Source organism: Diorhabda sublineata, chromosome 1, assembly GCF_026230105.1.
Source record: "Diorhabda sublineata isolate icDioSubl1.1 chromosome 1, icDioSubl1.1, whole genome shotgun sequence".
Classification (NCBI taxonomy): Eukaryota; Metazoa; Arthropoda; class Insecta; order Coleoptera; family Chrysomelidae; genus Diorhabda; species Diorhabda sublineata.
Window position 1 is genome coordinate 10,922,022 of NC_079474.1, and position 24,542 is coordinate 10,946,563.

At 31.3% G+C, this 24,542-nt stretch overlaps 1 protein-coding gene across 5 annotated transcripts; it reads right to left on the reverse strand.

Annotated features, from left to right (window-relative positions):
* Positions 1 to 964: 964 nt before the first annotated feature.
* On the reverse strand, positions 965 to 23,458 carry LOC130447876 (neogenin). 5 transcript variants are annotated; one of them, XM_056784941.1, is made up of 22 exons: positions 23,196 to 23,458; positions 22,601 to 22,766; positions 21,355 to 21,491; positions 20,859 to 21,297; positions 20,663 to 20,807; positions 20,441 to 20,601; positions 20,255 to 20,373; positions 18,171 to 18,339; positions 16,255 to 16,537; positions 15,984 to 16,193; positions 15,634 to 15,925; positions 14,054 to 14,212; positions 13,791 to 13,996; positions 13,584 to 13,731; positions 11,440 to 11,796; positions 9,979 to 10,017; positions 9,744 to 9,889; positions 9,440 to 9,671; positions 6,642 to 6,719; positions 5,307 to 5,535; positions 5,060 to 5,232; positions 965 to 5,003 (listed from the first exon to the last, which is right to left on the reverse strand). In XM_056784941.1, exons 1-22 carry the CDS (start codon positions 23,287 to 23,289, stop codon positions 4,759 to 4,761), a joined length of 4,227 nt encoding a protein of 1,408 aa, XP_056640919.1. In that variant the 5' UTR covers positions 23,290 to 23,458; the 3' UTR covers positions 965 to 4,758. The 5 variants fall into 5 exon arrangements, with proteins under 5 accessions (XP_056640919.1, XP_056640896.1, XP_056640925.1 ...); XM_056784918.1 differs by having other exon boundaries at positions 18,171 to 18,597; XM_056784947.1 differs by lacking the exon at positions 9,979 to 10,017.
* Positions 23,459 to 24,542: the final 1,084 nt, after the last annotated feature.

The window sequence follows — 24,542 nt, forward strand, 5'->3', positions numbered from 1 at the left end:
AGACCTTTATAAAGGAAATTTTATAAGAATTGATCATTATCAGTCACTAAGGGGTCTTATTATCAACAAATTTCAATACTGATAAAGAATCACACTTGAAAGTCATCACTTGACAACTAATTTTACTTCAGAAAGTCAACATATTTGGCCCAAGTAACTTAAAATTCAAAAATTTCTCGTGAAAAACACTTAAAGTTAATTAATTTCACTTATAGTTAACGAATTTGATTTAAAAGTCACTTAGAGTCGAAGAATTTCCCTGAAGAACACTAAAACTCAATAAATTTCACTTAAAAGACACTAAGAGTCAACAAATTCACTTACAAGTCATTTAAATTCGAGCACATTTTAATGGAAAGACAAATAAGTCAACAAATTGCACTTGAAAGTCAAATAATTAAACCTGAAAGGCACTAAAAATCAATGAATTTCACATGCAAGTCACTAATGCTAAAAAGATTACTTACAATAAAAAAATTTCATTTGAGAGACACCAGGAGTCAACAAATTTCACCTAAAAGTCGTTTAAATTTAAAGAGTTTTATCCAAGTTACCTAGATTCAACGAATTTCACATAAAAGTCAATGAATTTCACTAGAAAGATCTAAAAGTCAATAAATTTCATCTAAAAAGACACTAATAGACAACCAATTTCAATGGAAAGGCCCTGATAAGTCAACAAATTGCACTTGAAAGCCATTAAAAGTCAAATAATTTCACCTGAATGACATTAAAAGTTAATAAATTTCACATAAAAGTCACTAATAGTAAAAAAATCCTCATAATAAAAGAATTTCATTTGAAAAGTTACTAGGAGTCAACAAATTTCATCCCTATGTCATTTAATTTCACTTGAAGGTGTATTAATGTACATAAATTAGAAAATTTCAATGGAGTGATGATACTAGACCTTATTTGGTCTGCACATATTGAGGAATGTGTAGATTTCATATAAAACTTCAGGTTAAATAAAATTTGATTTATTTTAGGCGACACTTAAAAATTACTACATACAGTGAAAAAATTTTTCTCATAAAATATCCTTAATATAAATATATTTTTAAGGCTTACACATTCTGCCATTCGAATTTTTCTAAATCAAATATCACGCACATCACATAATTATTAAAATTCACATACAAACAATAAATATAAAGAAAAAAGAAGTAAAACTGGACTAAAACAAATCTATTGAAACGATTTATTTGGAATTAAAAGGCAATCTAGAGATTTTTTATGATAAAACAGGGTATGAGGAAGGAAAGTTACACAAAAGGTGGGAAGCACGGGAAGTTACAAAAAAAGAATCTGGAAAGCCCGTGAAATGACAAAAGAAGATTTTAGAAAGTTACACAAAAGATAGGAAGCAAAGAAAGTTAAAAAAATAAACTAGGCAGCAAGCATAGTACCAAAAGAAAGGTGCAAGCAAGCATAGTTACAAAGAGAATATAATAAGCAAGGGTAGTTACAGAAAAATATTCTAGGAAGCAAAACAAAAGTTCTAGAGCGAAATTTCTTAAAAATAATCTCAAAAGTGAGTAGAGACATAAAAAAGAATCTGGAGAGCAAGTATAGTTACAAAGAAAGAGTCTGGGAAGCAAGACAATTAAAAAAATCTTAGGAAGCAAATGCACTAACAGAAAAAGAGTGTAGGATACTAGGACAAATACAAAAAGGTATTGTAAGTAAGAGTTGTTACAGAAAACGAATCTAGGATAATAATAAAAGAGCTTAGTAAGCAAGTACAGTAACAGAAAAAGAGTGTAGGAAGTGAGGACAGTCACAAAAAAGTCTTCTAAGTAAAAGTAGCTACCAAAAACGAATCTAGGAAGCGATAATAATGAAAGAAAAAGAGCTTAGTAAGCAAGCGCAGTAACAGAAAACTAGAGCGGGAAGCGAGGCAGTTACAAAAAAGTCTTTTAAGTAAAAGTAGTTCCAGGTAAAACGTCTACAATGCAAGGACAGCTGAACTAAGAGCCTAATAAGCAAGAGTAGTTACAAAAAGATTTTAATGAACAAGATTAGTTACAAAAAAAAGTCTAGGAAGCAGGGACATCAGAGACTGGTAAGCGAAAGTTACAATAAGGAATCTAATAAGCAAGGGCAGTTACAAAAGAGTCTCTAGAAAAGATTGAATATCACAAAAAGGGATTCTATGACTACATACAACACGAATAAATTGAAAACGAGTTAAAAAAGTTATTTTAATTAAAAAAAGATGTTAGGAAACGAGGTTAAGGTATAAAAAGAGTTTATAGACAGCAAGAACGTTTTATAATAAAAAGGACCCGAAAGCGGTCGATTTTTATTAAAATTATATAAAAACCTAGATTATCCTTTAATTTCACCAAACATATTCAAAATACTGTTGATATATATTTTTTTATTAACGGTTAGCTTTTTATTTTGTACTACCGTAGCAAAAATATTCTATATGTGCATAAAATAACCGATTATACAATAATACAAAATATTTTTTACTATATACATATTATTTTTTTAAAAATTAATCAATATATGTACAAATAGACGTTTCCTAAATATTTAGAAAACCGCATCATCCACAGATTCGAATAAATTAATTTTTCAATAAATTATCGCAAACATGTGGCATATAATTTTCAAAAAAAATTGGTTAATGGAACCAAAAATTGTTATATACACATAAAACTAAATATCACCGACAACAATAAAGGCAAGATTAAAATATGGACACTGAGGTAACCGAATATTAGAAATTTCAACCAATTACCTATAATTAACTATAGCGTCCCGTTAGAGGACAATCTGTATATATATCTATTTATTGTATCTATATCGATAAACAAATAAAAAGACTGTTTTCCTTATCGAGACATCCTTTATACTAGACGTCTTATAGTTCTAATAATTTTATTAACGCGTAGACCAGAACTATAGGACAACCTGTATACAATAGAAAAAATTTAATAACAAATTCACGTTAAGGACAATATCACATTGCCTAGGCTAATCGATTAGGTCTGTTCAATTAGATACTGTTCGATACAAATAAACTACTGCATAAAAATGTTAATTTATTTGTAGATACAAATGAATTACGGTATAAAAATGCCGTTTTGATATAGGTACAAACGAACTATAGCGTTTTTAATATATGAATAACGGTATAATAGCGTTCGTTTATATGTAAGTAGAAATATATGATAAAAAAAGGTTTTTATGTAGGTACAAATGAACTACTGCGTAAAATGGTAGTTTTAAAACAGGTTTAAATGAGTTGTTAGGTTTAAGGTCGTTTTAATATAGGTACAAATGAACTACCGTATAAAATGAATAATTTCAATGTTGGTATAAATGAACCATATTGTAAAAGGAACTTTTTATAGCAGCTACCGATGAACTACTTCAAAATAGGTAATTTTAACACCGGTACAAATAATTTATCTTGTATAATTACTTTAATATAGTTACAAATAATCTACCGCGTAAAAAATATGGCTGCCAAACAGCTATTGTATAAATTGGTAATAGAGATACAAAGGAACTACCTATAAAAATATTGTTTTAATGATGAGTACAAATTACCTAAAAAATGGGTATGAAGGAATTACCATACAAAAAGAAACCATTTAAATATGGGTAAAAATGCAAAATATTGTTTCCAAATTGGTACAAATGAGCTACCGCGTAAAAAAGAACGATTTCAGTACCAATAAGCTGATCTTAACATAGGTACGAAGAAACTACTTGTAAAGATTGTTTTAATAAGGGTACAAACGAACTACTATATAAAATAGTTTTAGAAAATGCGGAATTGTATTTTTTTCTTAAAATATACAAATACATGTAGAAAAATTGCTATTGCAACGAGTGAGTACAAAAAATTGAGCATTTGGAAAATAGGAATCGAAAAAGGGAAAAAAAATAGTTGTGAAAATTAATTGTTTCATTAATGATACTGATCTGATACGATGAATATGATTCCCTAGTATCATTATTTTCTTTCATAAGACAATTCTTCGATTAATGAAATAATTAACACCTTAGAAGGAAAAAAAAATATAAAAACCAAAATATTTCTTGCAAAAAATCAGTCTTAAAAATTTTATCGACTATTTAAATATTTAAAAAAACGGTAGAATATATATATATATATATATATATATATATATATATATATATATATATATATATATATATATATATATATATATATGAAAAATTAGCTACCAAAAACTCGTTCAAGTCCCGAATTCGTGATGATAAATCATTAGGGGTGAAGAAATGTTGTTTCTAATTCAGGACAATCTGTATATCATTCCTTTTCCATGAAAGTTCGAGATTTGATTCAAATTTAGTCCATTACTGTTACAAGAAGTGCTACTTTGGTCGAGAAAGTGTCAAAGGGGCTAACGTCAAATCGATTTTAATCATTATTAAAAGTTTTCAATGGTTTTGTTCCAAAAAATGGTTTTTGTGGTCAAAAAGGGTTTTATTATAAAAAATGGGATTTATGGTCCAAAAAACGGGTTTTAATGTTTCTATAATCCAAGAAAATGGTTTTCAAGGTCAAAAATAGTTTTCCTTGTTTTTCTAGTCCGAAAAAAGGTTTGTTTTTATGACCAAAAAACGGGATTTATGGTTTAAAAAAAATGGTTTTCAATGTTTCTAAGTCTTAATCCCTTTTACTTAGACAATAAAAAAAGTAGCAGTCCTTGAAGTCACATCATTGAATAATCCTGTCAAAATTTGACATTTATCGCGAATTCGACCCTCTCAACATTCGAATTCGTTGGCCGTAATGGCGTTTAAGGTCAACATGAGTCCTTCGAGGTTCGCCATCTCTTGATTAAGTTCCTCGGTCGAATGAGATGGTTGCAAACGTTGTACTTCGTCGGCTGTATGAGGCGGAGGATTCGACGGGTTTATCCTAGACGTGGGGGTAACGCCCGAAGTATTAGTCGGCGGACTACCGCTCGGCAAAACTTTTTTGTAAGGCGAAGTCGTTGGACGAACCGTAACTGAAAGTGAAAAGATTTTAGAAAAAATATTTAAAAACGCAAATCGATAAAAATACCGATGTGTTTCGGTTGGGGTGTACCGGGAGCTGATATGGGAGGCGGTGCCGGTACGGTGAAGCTTTTGAGCGGGTGGCCTTGGGCCTGCAGTCTTTTCGTTCCATCTACTACTGACCAACCGGTCGCCGGAGGCGTACCGAAACCGCCGCCGGTCGGAGTAGGCTGGGGATGGCTGTAAATTGAAACAAAAATTTCGATTTCGAAGACGAAACTTAAGAATTATCTTTCGGATATCACTGTACTTACCCGATATACCCTGAACTGAGGGGATTGACGGTTTCGTGACCGCCGTGAGCTACAGGGTGTGATATATAAACATTTTCAGTCGCTTGACTGTGCGGTATGGTCGAATCGAAAGGCACCTGGGTTCTGGAAGGTAGAGAATACTGAGATCGACCGTACGGTTGTCTACTGGACGGCGTAGAATCCGTACTAGATTGGCTAAGAGTGGCTGTGTTTATTGGAGTAGCGATAGCTGTAAATAAATGCTCAGTTTAAACCGTTAGAAATGGTGCTGATATTTTCAGTTCTTAATATAGACGACAACACCGAACTTGATCTAGAAGTATCTAGAATATTCGATTCGGAATTGAAACAGAAATAGCACAAAGTTATCAAAAACAATTAGTTCTTTTTAATATAATAATGGACACACGTCATTATTAGTTCCTCTATGATGCCCAATTGTCATCATTTCTTCTTTAGTTAGTTTTTTAACAAAAAAAATCGTTACTTTCAAAATACATTATTATGTAGTTTTTATGATTTTCTTGCCCCTCTAAGATGCCCAAATGTTATAATTTTCTCTGTACACTTAGTTTTCAAACCAAAGTTTGTTTTGAGCATCATAACAATTAGTATACTAGGTAGTATATTGCCAATTAATAAGTGATAGTATGCTTTTGGTGTCATCTGTCAGTTGTAGTCTCTCTACAATGCCCAATAGTCATTATTTTCTCTCTAAAGATAGTGTTTAAACCAATATTTGCTTTGGGCACCATAAAAATTAGTATTGCGAGGTAGTATATTACCAATTAATAAGTAGTAGTCTGTCTTTAGTGTCACCTGTCCATTGTAGTCCCTCTAAGATTATTTCTCTAAACTAAAGTTTTCAAACCAAATTTTGCTTTCAGCATCACAAAAATTAGTATACGAGGTAGTATATATCTAAATACGACATAGTAATCTGTCTTTAGTGTTGTAGCCCCTCTACGCTACCCAATAGTAATTATTTTCTCTCTAAAGTTAGTGTTTAAATTAATATTTGCATTGGGCATCACAAAAATTATTATATCGTCAATTTCGAAATAGTAGTCTCTCTATGATGCCCAATTGTCATTATTTTCTTTTGAAAGGTAGTTATTCAATCAAAAAATTCGTTATTTTCAAAATACAAGATATCTAATCAGAAATTAGTCATGTGTCAACCTGTCAATTATAGTCCCTCTATTATCAACAAATGGAAGTTTATCTAATTATTTTTTTATTTATATATTTTGTTGGTAAATTAGATACAATTTTGAGTCACTCTTTAAGCATAAAAATGATGTGGAAGAATGTGTTGAGAAAGTTATTACTCACGTTCTCTTGGAGACGGTTTGTTATCCACTGGAAATGCGATCGGTTTCTTTCTCAATGAATTTCTGTGTACGTCGTCGGCTTTATTTGAATGTAATGATGAATTGTGTACGTCATGGTTGAAGTAAAATGGAAATAAAACATGCATTTTATAAAAATGATCAAAACAAAAAAAATTAGTATGAGAAACTTAAAAAGAAATTGAAGCGTGAATGATTGTGTGTCTAATGTATCGTATTCATATGAAATAGTGAAATTATGCCATTTTGACAAAAAGTGAAATAAAATGTCACTGAATCAAAATCAAAATGCGAACAAAATCGAAATTTTTTCTCTGTAGAAAGGGTTTATTATTCGGCAAGTTCGAAAAATGTATCAGTTTCCAGCAAAAAAAATTATTATAGAAGGAAAATTGAGGGAAACTTATTAAAACTGGATGTTTTTCATTTTTCAACGAAACCATACAGCAATAAAGGAAAAACTGAACAAAAGCTCGAGAAAGAAATTTGTCAAAATTGACAAGACTAAATCTGTGAAAATATGTTATCATTTAGACAGAAACTATACAAAAAGCATTGAATCAAAATTATGTCGGAAAATTTGAAGGGTTGTTCCAGTTTTTATATTTCGATGAAGATTTGATTTACTTGTAACAGTACAGCAACAGCACAAATCTATAAAATTAGCTGTTGCTTTGATAGAAACGATACAAAATGTCAAATAACCCAAATCGTACGATATATTGTTATAATTTGTAATTATAAATGAATTTGTGTAACTACAAAAGAAAATTTGAAAAAAATGGTGAAAAATCAGCAATTCCTATTAATTACGAGTAAAAATCTGTAAAAATTAGCTGCCAATTTGACGGAAACGATACAAAATGTCCCCGAATCAAAATTATGCGGGAGTAGAAGTAAAATTTGGTTCAAGTTTCTATTTTTTAATGAATTTGTGTAACTACAAAAGATAATTTGTATAAAATGAGTATGAATCTGTAAACATAAGCTGTCACTTCGACGGGAAATTTTGTTCCAGTTTTTATATTTTGATGAATTTGTGTACTACTAATAATTACGAGTACAAATCGGTCAAAATAAACTGTCATTTTGACAGAAACAATATAAAATGTCATATAAACATAATCAAATGCTCATTAACAAGATTATTAGTTCCAATTTGCATTTTTTTTAAATAAAATTGTGCAACGAGAGAAAAAAACCTCAACAAAAACCAGAAATTTGTCATTTACGATCCCAAATCTGTAAAAATGACGTGTCACTTTGACAGAAACGATTTAAAATGTCCTTGAATCAAAATTATGTAAGCGTTTTCGTAGTGGGAATGTGGCGAAATTAAACACCAAATTGTACTAACTCTAATATATTCCGAGCTTTTGAATACTTATGTATTCATCGTTTGGGAAATAATTAGTTAAGATTGCGGTGGTTTAAAATTGTAAAAACATTAAATTCATAGATTTCAAATATTGATGGATTGAAATTGAAACCACCACAAATCTTAACCAATTATTTCCCAGATTACGAATACGTAAATATTCGAAAGATCGTTATATATTAGAGTTAGTACACTTTGGTGTTTAATTTTATCATATTACCACTACGAAAACGCTCTGAATTTGGCTGGAAACATCTTGTGGCACAGTAAACACTTCTGATTTATTTATTCTGGCATTCAAATTTTTGAAGAAATTAATTTGTTATCGACCTCCGACTTGATTCGAGAAATTCAATAATACATTGGAATGCATTCTAAATCGTCCTCTATCTATCTACACTTTAAATCAAAGTTAATTTTAGTAAATTTGTGGTGATTTTATTCTATATTCGCTGATATGTTTTTCTTTTTATATTATATTGCTCACAAAATCCCAGTTTTATGGATTTCCTTTTTTTAAAGCAAATTTTGTATAATATCTTTCGTGTAAATTTGTATTTTCTATTTTTTTTAAGAAATAGAACGATGATAGAACAGATTCTTGTTTAGTTACATTCTAAAAAAATATAAATTCAGTTTTTTATATGTTAGAGCATAAGCTCCTTTTTATTCAAATTTGTTCTATCTACTCGTTCCTTCCTTTTTCCCGCAGTTGCCAGGTTAAAAGTTACACCACAAAAAAATTAACGAATACTACTCTAATATCTGGGAATCCATTTGAGGACTGTAAGATACCCAGACGTTGGAGTTGTTTGGTTAATTTTTTTGTGGTGTATCGGCTTAATCCTTTGTTGAGTTCCCAGCCTGGCAGTTGCGGGAAAAAAAAAATAAAATGATGAAGGAAACGGAAACACAGATGGAAATTACTAAACTAGGAAAGAGTAGATAGAACAGATTTGAATAAAAAGGGATTATTCTTTCTGTTTTCGAAATGAATAGAAAATACACGGAATTTACACGGAAACTGACAACAAAATTTGCTTGAAACGATATATACATAGAGATAACTGGAATTTTGTGAGCAATATAATAAAAAGGCAAAGTTAAAGAGATATTTGAAGAACTTACCAGCGAATGTAAAGAATAAAATCACCACAAATTTACTAAAATTTACTTTGGTTTAAAGTGTAGACAGATAGAGGACGATTTAGAATACATTCCGAGGTTTTATTGAATTTCTCGAATGAAGTGAGAGATCGGAAACAAATTAATTTCTTCAAACAAAAAGTGACTGTTGTGCCACATTATCTAGATCGTAAGTTTCGCTAAATAACACAGTTCCAAATCCGTATAATCCAATGGATAACAGCAAAATAAGAAAAAAAGAAATTTTGATGACCTACCGACGTAATTAGGAACGTAAGTGCCTTTATCCAACGAATTCGTATTGACAGGTTCGTGTGGTTCGTATTCGTTACCGCCTATACTTCGAGGTAGAGTCACGGCGCCTGCGCTACTACTGGCGCCGTCGTTGTGCGAATGACGTTTCTCCATCGCTTTCAATTCCATCTGATCGTGATGGATCCAAAGATCCGGAGGTATGTTTTGGGTGTTTTTCGATCCCTTTTGGTAACCCTGAAACGAATTACGAAGCAAAATAAAATTGGAAACGATCGAAATTTTGGTCAACCAATGAGGAATATTTACTTTTTTCGTTCTGTCGGGGGTCGCGTTGGGGTCGGTTCGACGGCAGCAGAAAAATGCGACGACGCCGGCTATGGTACCGACTGCTAACAGACAACCGGCTATGGTCGTGTACAAAAGAACCTCGTTGGAAAAAACTCCGCCGGAATCTGAAATTTTTGGATAAAATTGAATTGACGAAAGTCGATGGACGACGATGAATCGTAAAAGGGGAACGAAAGAAAAATAAAATAATTACCTAGTTGTTGGCCCTGAATCGGAGAGTGTGTGGCAACACCTGATTACAAAAAATTATAAAAAAAATAATAAAATAAAATAATAACTAAATAAAAATGTAAATTTCTAATCAATTTAAAATTAGCAAAAAAAGTAGGGGGAATAATAGCTGAAAATAGTTGAGGTTAATTGAAATCGAACGAAAATAAATAAATTAGAGCAAAAAAGAAAAATTAGCTAAAATAATTTAGAATAATTGAAAATTAATAGCTGTTAAATAGCTTAAAGTATGATATAAACTAGTTTAACTGAAAAAATTGATTGGAAGCAACAAAAATTGATTTAGATTAATTAATATCGAGCAATTATAACTAAAAATTTTATAAATTTCATAGAAAATAAAAAAAATTGGCGGAAAAGCAGTGGAATTGGCTGAAATCGATGAAAATTAATAGCTAAAGCCCTGACTCTATAAACGAATTAACTGCAAATATTGATACAATTAAGTGAAAGCAACAAAAATTGATTAAGATTAACTGAAATTGAGCAATTATAACTAAAAATTTGATCAATCTCATGGAAAATGACTAAATTTCATAGAAAATAAAGAAAATTGGAAGGGAAGCACTTGAAAAGTGGAATTGGCGGCTCTATACATGAATTAACTCCAAATATTGATACAATTCATTGAAAGCAACAAAAATTGATTAAACCAAAATTGGGCAAATATAACTAAAAATGTAATAAACCTCAACGAAAATTGTTACATTTCATAGAACATGAAGAAAAAACTAAAAATAACCATAACTATTGATAAAATTAATTAGAAATAGCTAGAATAGGTAAAAAAGTGAAACTATTTAACTAAAAATGTTGTAAAACCTATAGTGCATAGCTGAATTTGATAGAATACAACAAAAATTAACTCAGAATGTTGATAGAATTGAAATTAACTGAAATTGGTTGAAAATTGAAGGTCGATAACTAAAAATGTCGATAAAATTATTTGGAAATTGGAATTGGTAAAAAAACTATTTTTAGTTTTAGGATTTAGCTAAAATATAACTAAAAATGTTAAAGAAATCCATAATAAATAACTAAATTCCATAAAAAAAAAATAATGTGTAATGTAGAGAAATTGAAATTAACTAAATTCGAGCAAATATAATTAAAAAAGTCGATAAAACATGAAGAATCTAAAATAAAACTGAGCATAATGATAAAATTAAATGGTAATAGCTGAAATTGGAAAAAAAACCGAAATTAGCAAAAATATAACTAAAAATCTTAATGAGATCTATAGTAAATAACTAAATTCCATAAAAATTATAGAAATTAACTTAAAGTTAGTAAAATTGATTGGCAATAGCTGAAAATTGTAAAAAATTTGAAATTAACTGAATTCAAACCAATATAACTAAAAATGTCGATAAAATTTAATGGAAATATCCCGAATATTTTGAAATCATCCATTCGCACTTACTTTGTCCCGTCCTGAAAGTAACCACCGACGAAAAGGGTCCGTACCCCCGACTATTCCTCGCCTGCACCTTAAAATAATACTGAGTGAACGGTTTCAAATTGTAAATGATGCTCGAATGGACGTCACCCTTGACGGCGGAAGCGTTCCATTCCGGATCCGATAAACTTTTATTATCCGTATATAAAATAACGTAGCCGGTTATGCGACCCGTGTAAGTCTTAGGAGGCTGCCACGATAGTTCCACCAAATGAGAGTCTTCGTCTTTAAAATGGGCATCCAACTCTCTTGGAGATACGTTTAACGGTAATTCCCAAGTTCTGTTGTGGGCTACCATACTCCAAGAACTCTCTTTTCGACCTAAAATGTTTATATATACCGAGGAGATGACACAACAATGCTCTAAAACGATTCTTTACATATATAACAATAAGCGAAACAATCATTGAACTCCAAAATCATTTCTTGTAAGCAATAACGCGAATATTGGCTGCAACCAACCCCGTCCCCCTACAATAATCCTTAAACTCAATTATTAGGCTTTGACAAGTCCCCGTGGAATATAGAACGCAATTAATGGGCCTCTACGAATCCCATTTAACAAGAAACACAATTATTAGGTTATAACGTGTCGTTATTCAACGAGAAACGCAATTATTGGGTTTCAGCGAATACCTATTCTACCAAAAACCTAATTATTGGATCTCGATAATCCACAATTTAATTTTTAATGGCATTATTGGGCTCCAACGAGCTCCAACTCAACCAAAAAGGCAGTTATTGGGTTTCATCAAATCCCTATTCAGCCAAAAACCTAATTATTGGATATGAAAAATCTGAAATTCAATTGTTAATGGTATTAATGGGCTGCAACGAATCCTTTTCAAAAAACGCAATTATTAGGCTCCAACGAGCTTCTACTTAACAATATACGCAATTATTGAACTTAACAATAAATCGTTATTCAACCGAGAACCAAATCATTGGACTTTAAGAATCCCCCACTTAACTAGAAACGCAATTCTTGGGCTTCACAAATTCCCTATTTAAGAGATAATGTAGATGTGATAATATAGAGCTCCAATAAATTCCTAATCCACAAAAAACTATTTAGTGCGCTCACAAATCTATCATATAACTATAAAATCAATTATTGGGCCTCAACGAACCCCTCTTCAACCAGAAAGGCGTTTATTGGTTCTCAAAAACTCCCTATTCATATGGTAACATAATATTGGGCTAAAACGAATCCCACGCAATAGGAATCGTGATTATTGGGCTTCCACAGAACCCATTAAACCAGTAAAGCATTTATTGGGTTCCAAAATCAATCTACCTAACTAAAAACGATAATAATGTGATCCTTTGAAGTCTTATTATACAGGAAAAATTCTTGTGATTCATTGAATTCCTCAATGAACTTGAAACACAATTATTGGGCTACAACGAATCCCATTCAGCTGGTATCATAATTATTGAGATCGCAATAATTGGGTTCTAAAGAAACATAAAGCAACAAATAGTTCATTTATTGGGTTCTCAGAATCTTCAATCAACTAAAAATGCGATTATTGGGTTCCAAAAAATCCTCATTCTAACAGAAATGTAATTATTGGGTTCCAATGAATTCTTATACATCTGTAATTGTTATTATAGGGCTCCTACGTAACTATATTTAACCAGAACATGACTATTTGGTATCGATGTAATTCAAGATTCAATTAATAAATTCTAAACACAACTATTGGGCGTTAACAAATGCCTATGTGATCCAGAACGCCTTTATTGGGCTCCCTTACAATCCAGAAATCAAACATTGGGCACTAACAAATTTCTATATAATTCAGGAAACAATTATTGGGCTCTAATACAGTTTTCCATATCCAATATTTCAGTTATTGGGTTCGAGTAAATTTTATAGTTAATAATCCAATGATTGGGCTCCAGCAAATTCTTCATTAATCAATAGCTCAATTATTGGGCTTCAACAAATCATTTAACCCTCAATCCAATTATTGGGTTCGTAAGCCTATTGGAAAAGTAAAGTAACCACTAAATTCGCAAAGTTTATATATACGAGGCGCGTCGTATGGTAACCAAATAAGGAAATTGTCGATGAAATTTGATATACAGATCGTGGTACTCACCTTTGACGAGTTTAACCGAAAATTCGTAAAAAGTATTTGGCTTCAGTTCGTCCACCATCGCGTTTAAATCGGTGACGTTCATATAACGAGGTTTTCTCATTTTATCGTCGGTTATTTTCACTATATAATACCTGTTGTCCCTGACGTACTGAAAAAAACAATCGATAAATCCAAAAGAATTCGTCGTCGATCGATTTTTTTTCTTACTTGACTCTGTTTTAAAGTCGGATCGGTCCAATAGAGAACTACCGACGTCGTACTCAGCACTTGCGCTTTCAATCCCATCGGAGGGAAAAGCGTCAAAGTCGGTTCCGGTGGCGGTTCGTCTTGCGTCCGGACCTGCGTATAAATCGGAGCTCCCGCTCCTACGTCGTTACTAGCGCTCAAGCTCAAAACGTATTCGGAATTCGGTTCTAAATGACACAATCGATGAGTTTTTAACCGTAAATTTCAATCGATTATCAACTTACCTAATCGATCTACGACGTAAGTCCTATTCCTTTCGTCCAATTTGACGGAGTACATGTCGGGTATCCCTTTACCCCAACCGAGAATGTAATTCCGCACCCTGATTTTTTGATTTAGAGGGGGGGACCACATCACGAAGACTTTATCGAATGTAGGACGTACTGAAAGTAGAAAAAAAAAACGAGTATAAGGGATAGTTTGTACGTGCTACTGTATAATATTAACCGGTACATAAAAATATTTCTTGGTACGTAGAGAAAAGCTTAATATTGATCATTTTCGAGGTTATGCCGCTGTAGAAGTTGATTACTTTAATAAAATTAACAAAATTCAACTTTTCCTACAACTCGAATCCTTCTTTATGTCGATTTCGGTTTAAATTATGGGTAATTATGAGGGAAACATTCAGAAAACGTTGCATTCGTCGTTTTTTAGAAGTTATGTGGTACAATTTTAGGTTAGGTTATATATTTGGTACCAGAACTTGGAGAACAGTTGTGTAATTATAGTTTATTACTCTTTAAATCTTCTATTTCCCTCTATTTTTGGTATTTTTATTCGAATATTTCTTTCAGTTCTTTCTATTTTTTATGTCTTTAACCGACGAAAATCCGCCATTTTGAATAAATTTGAGGTTAAATATTGAGTGCTTACATTGCATCGCCGCTACAGAGGATGTTAGTGTTACCGATAGAGTCTTTGGAATCTAGAGAAACATCTAAAAGTGCATTATAATGTCATCTGAACCCAAAAAATTGAATTGAAGACGTCAATTTCGAAAATGTCACTATTAATTTTGATCAATTAGAAAAAAAGGCTATAAAAACACTAAATCTCAATTTTTTTGTCTCCTTGCATCTTCACCGAAGCATATTCAATATTTTGTATCAATTTTAGATTAAATATCGAGTGTTTACATATTATCGCCGCTGCAGAGGTTAGATGCCTTATCGTGAAAGTGAGTGTTACCGATAGAGTCTTTGGAAAATAGAGAAACGTCAAAAAGTGCATTATAATGACATCTAAACCCAAAAAATTAAATTGAAGGTCTCAATTTCGAAAATTTCACTATTAAATTTGATTAATGAGAAAAAAAGGTTATAAAAATACTAAACCTTAGACGTCTTAACCCAGCATCCAAACTTAAGACCTCAATTTCGAAAATTTCAGTGTGATTTGTAATCCATCCAAAAAATAGGCTAAACACTAAAAATTCCTTTATTAATGTCTCCTTACAATTACACCGGAGCATTTCCGCCATTTTGTCTTTTTTTTAAGGTTAAAAGTTGAGTATTTACATTATATAGGCGCTGCAGAGGTTAGATGCTTCATCATGAATGTTAATTACAGTGTGAATGAAAAATGTGCATTATAATAACGTCTAAGCACAAAAAATCAATTTCAAATCTGTAATTTCGAAAATTTGACTAGAAAGTTTGATTAATTTTAAAGAATTTTCACGATCTCTTACATTTTCACAAACGCAAATCCACCATATCTTAGATTAAACGCTAAATATATACATTATATCACCGCTGCAGAGGTTAAAGGCTATATCAGCCCCCGAAAAATCATTTCTTACCTTTAATATACGCCGGTTTATCAGGAACCTGACTTTCGTCGACGTCATTTTGGAAAGTTTTCACTTCCAACCATTCCGAACCGGGACCGGTGCCGTTCCCGTTCATCGCCCACAACTTAATTTGGTAAATCGCCCCCTTTTCCAAATCGTTGATGACGTAATGCCTCTCGCTGGGTTGCGTCGTATAAGTTTGGGCCTTACCTTTACCCGATCGCCTCCATTTTATTTTATAACCTAAAATTATTCCGTTTTGGGCTTCAGGTGGAGGCGGTTCCCATCGCACGGTGATGCTCTACAACATTTTTTTTTTTATATAAATCGCGAATTAATTTTTTCTTTTGTTTATGTACCATGCTCGATGGTTCGGCGGTGATGTTGGTAGGCGGTTCGGTTGGGGCGGCGCTGTAAGTCCTGACGGTTTTTTCTTCGGTGGCGGCGCCGCCGCCGTTTTCGTTTTGGGCTACCACCCAAATGCTGTACTCCGTGTATGGATTCAAATCGTTCAGATCGTAGTTTAGGGAATCCGAAACGTCGACGTTGTGTTCTATGGACGAACTGGTCTGGGGAAATCGAGGAAAATTTAGAAAAACGCCGTTTTTTATGATTGGAGTAATACTTTACCTCCATGTAGTAGATGGTGTATTTTAAGATGTGTCCGTTGGGTGTTTCTGGTGGTTGCCAACTTATATAGATGTTTCTGGGGCTTGTGGCGTAAGCATTGAAGGCTAAGGGAGCGCTAGCTACGTGTTCTTCATTTTGGGTTGTTACAGTTAGTGGTTCGGAAGATTCTCCAGGACCTAGAGCGTTGTTGGGGACGATCCTGAAATGGTATACTCTGCCTGGAAGGAGTCCTCCTATACTGATCTCTTCCAATTTCGAGCGGTTCGTATTTTGATATCTCTCCCTTTAAAATAATCGCAATTTTCAGTTGATCAGGCGAAATTGAACAAAATTCGGAATGGAGACTTAGTGGAACAAAAAACGAATAAGTTCCATGGGTTTTCACAACATTTTAGGCTCCCATATCAACAATGGCATTGATAGGGAGGATTTTCTATGTATTCTGTCCATTTTATAAAAAAAAAACGGAATGATGGAGAGTTTGAGGAACAAAAAAACGAGAATGTTCTATGGGTTTTCACACTTTGGGATTCAATATCAACAATGGGATTGATAGGGAGGGTTTTCCATACATTCTCTAGTTTCTACAGGAAAAACTAAATGATTTCGAACCAAATTGGGGCATTATTTAGAACAGAAAGATTAAGAAACAAAAAAACGAGAATGTTCCATTGGTTTCCACAACATTTTGTGTTTCAATATTAATAGAGTGGGTTTTCCAAACATTCCGTCGATTTTCTAGAAAAAATGATATGATTTCAAAGCAAATGTGGACAAGATTCGAAATAGAGATTTTGAAAAACAAAAACGAAGATTGTTCTATGGGTTTTCACACTTTGGGATTCAATATCAACAATGGGATTGATAGGGAGGGTTTTCCATACATTCTCTAGTTTCTACAGGAAAAACTAAATGATTTCGAACCAAATTGGGGCATTATTTAGAACAGAAAGATTAAGAAACAAAAAAACGAGAATGTTCCATTGGTTTCCACAACATTTTGTGTTTCAATATTAATAGAGTGGGTTTTCCAAACATTCCGTCGATTTTCTAGAAAAAATGATATGATTTCAAAGCAAATGTGGACAAGATTCGAAATAGAGATTTTGAAAAACAAAAACGAAGATTGTTCTATGGGTTTTCACACTTTGGGATTCAATATCAACAATGGGATTGATAGGGAGGGTTTTCCATACATTCTCTAGTTTCTATAGGAAAAACTAAATGATTTCGAACCAAATTGGGGCATTAATTAGAACAGAAAGATTAAGAAACAAAAAAACGAGAATGTTCCATTGGTTTCCACAACATTTTGTGTTTCAATATTAATAGAGTGGGTTTTCCAAACATTCCGTAGATTTTCTAGAAAAAATGATATGATTTCAAAGCAAATGTGGACAAGATTCGAAATAGAGATTTTGAAAAACAAAAACGAAGATTGTTCTATGGGTTTTCACACTTTGGGATTCAATATCAACAATGGGATGGGTAGGAAGATTTTTTCACAAATTCTGTCAATTCTATGTGTAAAATAAAATGATTTTAAAAGAAATTAGAAGTGGAGAATTCAAGGAACAAAACCGAAGATTGTTTCATGGGGCTTCGCAACATTTCGGGCTCCAACATCAACAAAGAGATTGATAGGGAGGATTTTCCATGCATACTGTCGATTTTATAAGGAAAACGAAATGATTTTGAACCAAATTTGAACAAAATGCGAAATGGAGAGTTTGAGGGAAAAAACTAGAATGTTCTATAGGTTTCCACAACTTTTTGGGGTCCAACATTAACAAAGGAATAGACATGAAGATTCTTTTAGTAATTCTCTGAATTTTGCACCGAAATTGAACAAAAAAACGAAAATGTTCCTCTAAATTTGGACACCAGTGGGATGTACATGGGGATTTACAACTCACCTGTCACTGCCATTCTGTCGATAATATATAGAATACGAAATGATATTATCTCCATTCTCCAAAGGTGGTTTCCAACTCAATATGACGAATCTAGCTTTGACGATGGGTGCTCTTAGATCTTGAGGAGGTCCTGGTAATCCGTCTTCCAATTTCCTGTCTGACGTTGAGGCTGCGATGGGTTTTGGGGGTGGAGGAGTAAAAGCAAATTGTATATCTCCAAGGTTATTGTTAGTATCGTTAGATTCGCTACTCTTTAATGAATTAAAAGCGGTGTGAGGATCGAATATCGTTCGGTTGCTACTTTTGGTTAATTGGGTGAAATTTATGTCGCCCAGCGTGGCGTCCGAGTCGGATTTTAGTGACGAAAATAACGATATCGATTGTTGGTGGGGCACTTTTTTTGAGTGTAGTTTCGATTTCTTTTTTTCTGTGTATTTTTTATTATTAAACATGCACATGCAAAATGGTGCGGGATGTCGGAGGGATTGAGGTGGAACGGAAGAAAAAAAAAAGAAAAAATAAATAAAATTTCTATATAAAAAAAATTATTGAATGGAAGTGATAAAAATAAATTGAGAAATTGTTTGTAAAAAATTTTGTACGAACTGTTGATTTAGTGATTTTAGAATCTTTTTTAAAAAATGTAATGATAAAAATTAGAGGAAAGAAATAACAAAATTGAAGTAATTCCGTAAAATTTTCATATAAATGATTGTTTTGAATGAAATATCGACTAAATCGATATTTTCCCATAAAAAAAACTATAAAATCATAGAAATTACTTGATAAAACTTGAAGAAATTCTGTCGTTTATGTGATAAAATTGTTAGTTTTTTGAAAAAACAACTAATTGGGAAGATATGTTCACATAAAATCGCCATGAAACCATCAAAATTAATTTTAAAACGTTCGTAGCAGTTCTTTGAAAATAATTAAAAAAAAATGATAAAACTTGATGAAATTTTGTTGTTTTGTGATAAAATTGATGGTTTTTCAAAATAATTACAATTTTGCCCAATATTTTCACATAAAACCCCCAAGAAACCATCAAAATTGATTTGAAAACGTACCTAGGGTTCTATTGAAGTTTTGAATATCCATGTTTATAAAACTTGAAGCATTTCTTTTGATAAAATTGATCTTATTTCAAAGAAATCACAATTTAGAACGATATTTTTACATAAAACACCCATAGAATCATATAAATCACTTTTAAAACATACTTAGGGGTTCTTCGGAGAAGATAATAGAAAAAAATTGTTAAAATTTGAAATAAATCTGTTATTTTGTAATAAAATTGATGGTACTTTAAACAAAATCACAACTCAGTGTAATATTTTTACATAAACCAACAAATTTCATTTTAAAACACAACAAGTGGCTTTTTGAAGAAGAAGAATTTATTTTATTTCAAAGAAATCACAATTTGAAATGATATTTTTACATAAAACCCCCATAGAATCATATATATCACTTTTAAAATATACTTAGGGATTCCTCGAAGAAGATAATAGAAAAAAAATTGTTAGAATTTGAAAACTTTCAGTTATTTTGAAATAACTACAACAAAATCACAATTCAGTGCAATATTTTCACATAAAATCCCAATGAAACCATTAAAATTGATATTAAAAAAATGTTATGCATGAAGAAATTCTGCTATTTTATGATTAAATTGGTCATTTTTCAAAGAAATTATAGTTTATTCCAACATTTTTTCTATAAAACCCCCATAAAATCATAGGAATAATTTTTAACACGTCCTTAGGGGATCTTTGAACAAGGAAATAGAAGAAATTCTATTTTGTGATAAAATGGATAGTTTTTCATAATAATTACAAATTGGAACGATATTTTTGCATAAAACCTCCATGAAATGGTCAAAATAACTTTTAAAACATACTTAGAGGCATGTTGAAGAAGATAACAGAAAAAAATTATTAAACTAAATTGAATACGAAATAAATCAATTAAAATGTGATAAAATTCAACCAATTTTTAAAAAAATTTCAATAAAAACAAATTTAAAACAAAATTTTTAAAATAAAACCAAAAAACTGACCAAAATTCCAATTAAAACGTACCTGGTGTAGCTAAAACTTTCAAATTAGCAACAGCTTGTATATTCCCAGCTGCGTTTGTCGCAAAACATTGAAACAACCCAGAATCTGAAGTCATCAATCCCATTATTTTCAAATTATGCCTGAAACGATAAAAATCCCAAAATATTTCGACAAAAATAATTCAAAACTACGAATTTCAACACTCACCCATCAACTAATTTGTAATAATCCGAATATTTAACCAATTCACCATTTTTGAACCACCGCACTTCCGGATCCGGTATACCATAAACCGCACATTCCAATTCGACATCTTTCGTCGAATGTTCAATTTTATCCTGGGGTTTAACTAAAAATCTAGGAGGCACCTGAAAATATTTTTAAAAAAATTATAACAAAAACATTTTTCGATTAAAATATGAATCGTACTTGAATTTGTATTAGAGCTGAAGCATCTACTATATCTTCTTGGTTTTTAGCCCGACATTGGTAAGTACCACCATCCTCTTCTTGAATTCTGATTATCCTTAAGGAATTAGTGGTTCCTACTAGCTTAAATCGACTATCTAGATCACTAGAAACCAAATAATTAGAGAAAGAAACATTTTTAAAACAAAATATTTACTTCATATCTATTGGATAACCTCCTTTCAACCAAATTATATTCGGTACAGGATAACCGTTAGCTGCACAATCCAAAGAAACGTTTTGTCCTTCGACATAAGTACCCGGTAGAGGTTTAGCTATAAAATTAGGAGCAGTTATGCGTAACGATTCCTCTTGGTCCCTATTGATGTGCAATATTGCTTTGTTGCTCAATTTATAAGAGCTCAAACCCGATGCGTTACATCGGTACGATCCTTGATCTGATTCTATGACCTCGTCGATTTCCAAGGCACCGGAAGGTAAAATTGTCATTCTTAATTCGTCGATTATTAGAGGCCGTTCGTCTTTGAGCCATTTTATTCTCGGCGGCGGGGTTCCTATAACGTGGCAAGCGAAATAAGCGCGTTGTCTTATATATACGCTTAAATCGCGGGGTTCTTCTTGAAATCTGACAAGATCTGTACGAAAAAACGCGTTTAATAATACGAAATTATCTTCAGTTGAGTTAAACTTACTGGCTATAGTTAATTTGGCTATTCGGCTCACTATCGAACCAACATTTGGCAACGTTGCTTTGCATTGGTAAGTACCCGTTAATCTTTGTTCTTCCACTACACTAGTAATGTACAAAGATCCGTTGGTAAGTTGAGACCTAAACCCAATTAAATTCATTCAGTAACATTTATATGGCTTGAAAGCTATCGACGTCCCCTCGTTTTTTTGACATTAGAATATCAATAAATAATCATTTTTTTCAAATCTCCTTTTTTCCCACAAATCACCATAAAAAGCGAAGAATTTAAAAAATGCATTAAAATCGGAGAATTTTCGATTTTATAGAACCAAGACACTAAGGCAGTTAAGTATTTAATTTTTCATTTATTTCATACTATTGTCGTCCCCTCGTTTTTTTGGGTACTAGAAAACAATACAAATTCATCAAAATCGAGAATTTTCGATTTTTATATGATTTGAAAACAATTTAATATCTAATTTTTCTGTTATTTCATACTATCGTCATCCCCTCGTTTTATTGGTGCTAGAAAACCGAAAAATCATCATGTTTCAATGTTTTTTTTTAAATTTTCCTCCCTTTTCCATGAATCCACTGTAAAAACGGAGAATTTAAAAAAAATTCATTTAAATATAATTATTTTTCGACAAAAAAACGAGGGGATCACGATAGTTAAATTACCTAAGTATATGTTCAATAAACGACGAACTTAAACAAATAATTTGAAGCTACAAGACAAGTTAAATTACCTAAATGTTCAATAACCGACGATAAACGTAACATTTCTATGGCTCTAAAGCGATTTACTATCTAATTTTTTGTTATTTCATACTACATATTTTTTTCATAAACTCACCATAAAAACGATGAAATTAAAAAAAATTATTTAAATCGGATGATTTTCCAACCACTAAAAAGAGGGGACCCCAATAGTTATATATGGCTTTACAACAATTTACTATCAAAATTTTTTGTTACATCGTCCCCTCGTATTTGTGACACTTGAAAATCGAAAAATCATCATTAGTGAATGTTTTTTTTTTCAAACCTTCCTTCTTTTCATAAATCCACATTAATAACAACAATAAAACAAACGAGGGGATCTCGATAGTTAAATTACTTATATGTTCAATAAACGAGGAAACTTAATAAACAAATAATTTTAAGCTATAAGACACCAGTTTTATGAGTAGAATTTCAATAAAAGAATGAAAAAATGCATTTCAAGCTAGAAATAATTGTCTCACCTATAAGAATCACCAATAAAAGATAGTGTAGAACCATCTTGATCTAACCATTGAATAAGAACGCTATTCTGATGATAAGACGCTCTAACTACACAATCTAATACAGCTGATTGTCCAGATTCTACCACAGTATCTGATGGTTCTACTGTGAATTCTAATATATGTCCTTAAAAAACAAATATTTCCCAAAATCACAAAACAATTCCATAGTTATCTATTAGTTATGTACTTAATGGGAAAAATTTTATGAAAATATAAAATAAGTTATTATATAAACAGATTTTCATATTTTTTTTAGGGTTTTATTAAAGATATAAAATATTAAATGATGAGAATTATTATTAATCTAGACAAATTGGCACGAAAATATTACCATTCCGAGGTCAAAGGTTAATTTTACAGCTGATTATTTAGATAAAAGATAAAAATAAACAACTTATTTACGTAATTTTTTTAACAATTTTATTTCAATATTTAAATGAACACGAATCGTGTAACTAGATTTTTTAATTTAATAGTAAATATTATTAATTGTTTTCGATTGAGATATGACATAAAAGTAGTAATAAATATGAAATATATAAACATGATGTACCTTCTATTGAGCTTTGTATAGATGTCAACACAGAAGCAATCACCAATATTACAATGAACTTTGAATAAAACTCATTCAAAGAGTTTTGTAACATTTTTATAAACACTAGAACACTATATTGAATCTACAGTCCATTTTGGAGTATATTTAGGTTATTTTTTTGATTATCACGTTATCATCACTAATTATCACGAACAATCTTCGTTATATCGAGCCTCCATTTTGTATCTTGTCAATATTAAAAATATCGGAGCTCGACTTTGACTCGAGAGAAATAATTAATCGATTATATTCATTCGAACTTAGCTTTAATTCAACTTAAAAATAATATGAATCAATTATATCACATATTTATAATAAACAAAATTATTTAATAATATTTTTGTTGAACAATATCCATTACATTTGTATAATTTTCTAGCATATTGTATTTTGAAATGTCCTTGAAATATTTCGATTTTATTGAACTGTCAAAGCGCCCTCTAGTTGAGATCGTTTTAATATGAATGTGTTTTCTATATAACTACCTTTTTTAACTCCTAGTTTCTTCAGAAGATGGCAATAAAATTAGATTTATAAATTATTTTTATTCTTTTTCAGTTACCATTAATAGTGAATTTAAAAATGAGCTAAAAACGTATTGAATTAAAAAAAATGTTCCTAGCTTATATAATTCGTTTATTGATGAAGTAAAATCTATCTGTATCATTTATAAAAAATTACTAGATCAAACTTAAATAATAATTCAAATGTTGAATCACTATAAGAAATGTTGTACAATGACTGTAATCAACGATCCTAGCAAGCTGAGTACCGCCTTTTCAAAACTTTTCCCAGAAACGGACTCGACCATTCGTAACGAATAGTTCCGTATAGAGAAAAGTATATTTGCGAATAGAATAGGATTATCATAAGTTAAACAAATATCATTGGATTCGATACTAATAATATTAATTAGATATTATAAAGATACTATTAAATATAACAATAAGTTAGTAGTAGAATAATATAATATTCAATCAATTATTTCTGATTCGGTTCTGTACCATATAACAAAGGAATTGTATTATTATATTGTCTAAGCGTTGGAAGATAAATGTGAATTTCTGGCAACACCGATCGTAAACAAATGCCAAACCTTGATGCAGATTATATATAATTAGATATTGTAGTAAAAAGTTGTTATTAACTTCGTTTAGGGTGGTAATTAAATCAGACCTTTTTTCCAATTCCCACTATATACGTGAGTCGAAAATTATTTTAAAATTAACTATAAAAATGTTTTAAGAAAATTCCTAACAAACTCGATTGACTATTTAACGATGAATTTCAATTCTTTTATGGCAT

What these genes read in the sequence shown, in the direction of transcription:
- LOC130447876 (XM_056784918.1), bottom strand. Translation starts at nt 23,289, where the DNA reads ATGTTACAAAACTCTTTGAATGAGTTTTATTCAAAGTTCATTGTAATA. An exon ending in TAAACCGGCGTATATTAAAG is followed by an intron (nt 14,213 to 15,633) that starts GTAAGAAATGAT and finishes TTCTACTTTCAG; the next exon opens with TACGTCCTACATTCGATAAA. An exon ending in TACTTTCAGGACGGGACAAA is followed by an intron (nt 10,018 to 11,439) that starts GTAAGTGCGAAT and finishes TTTTGTAATCAG; the next exon opens with GTGTTGCCACACACTCTCCG.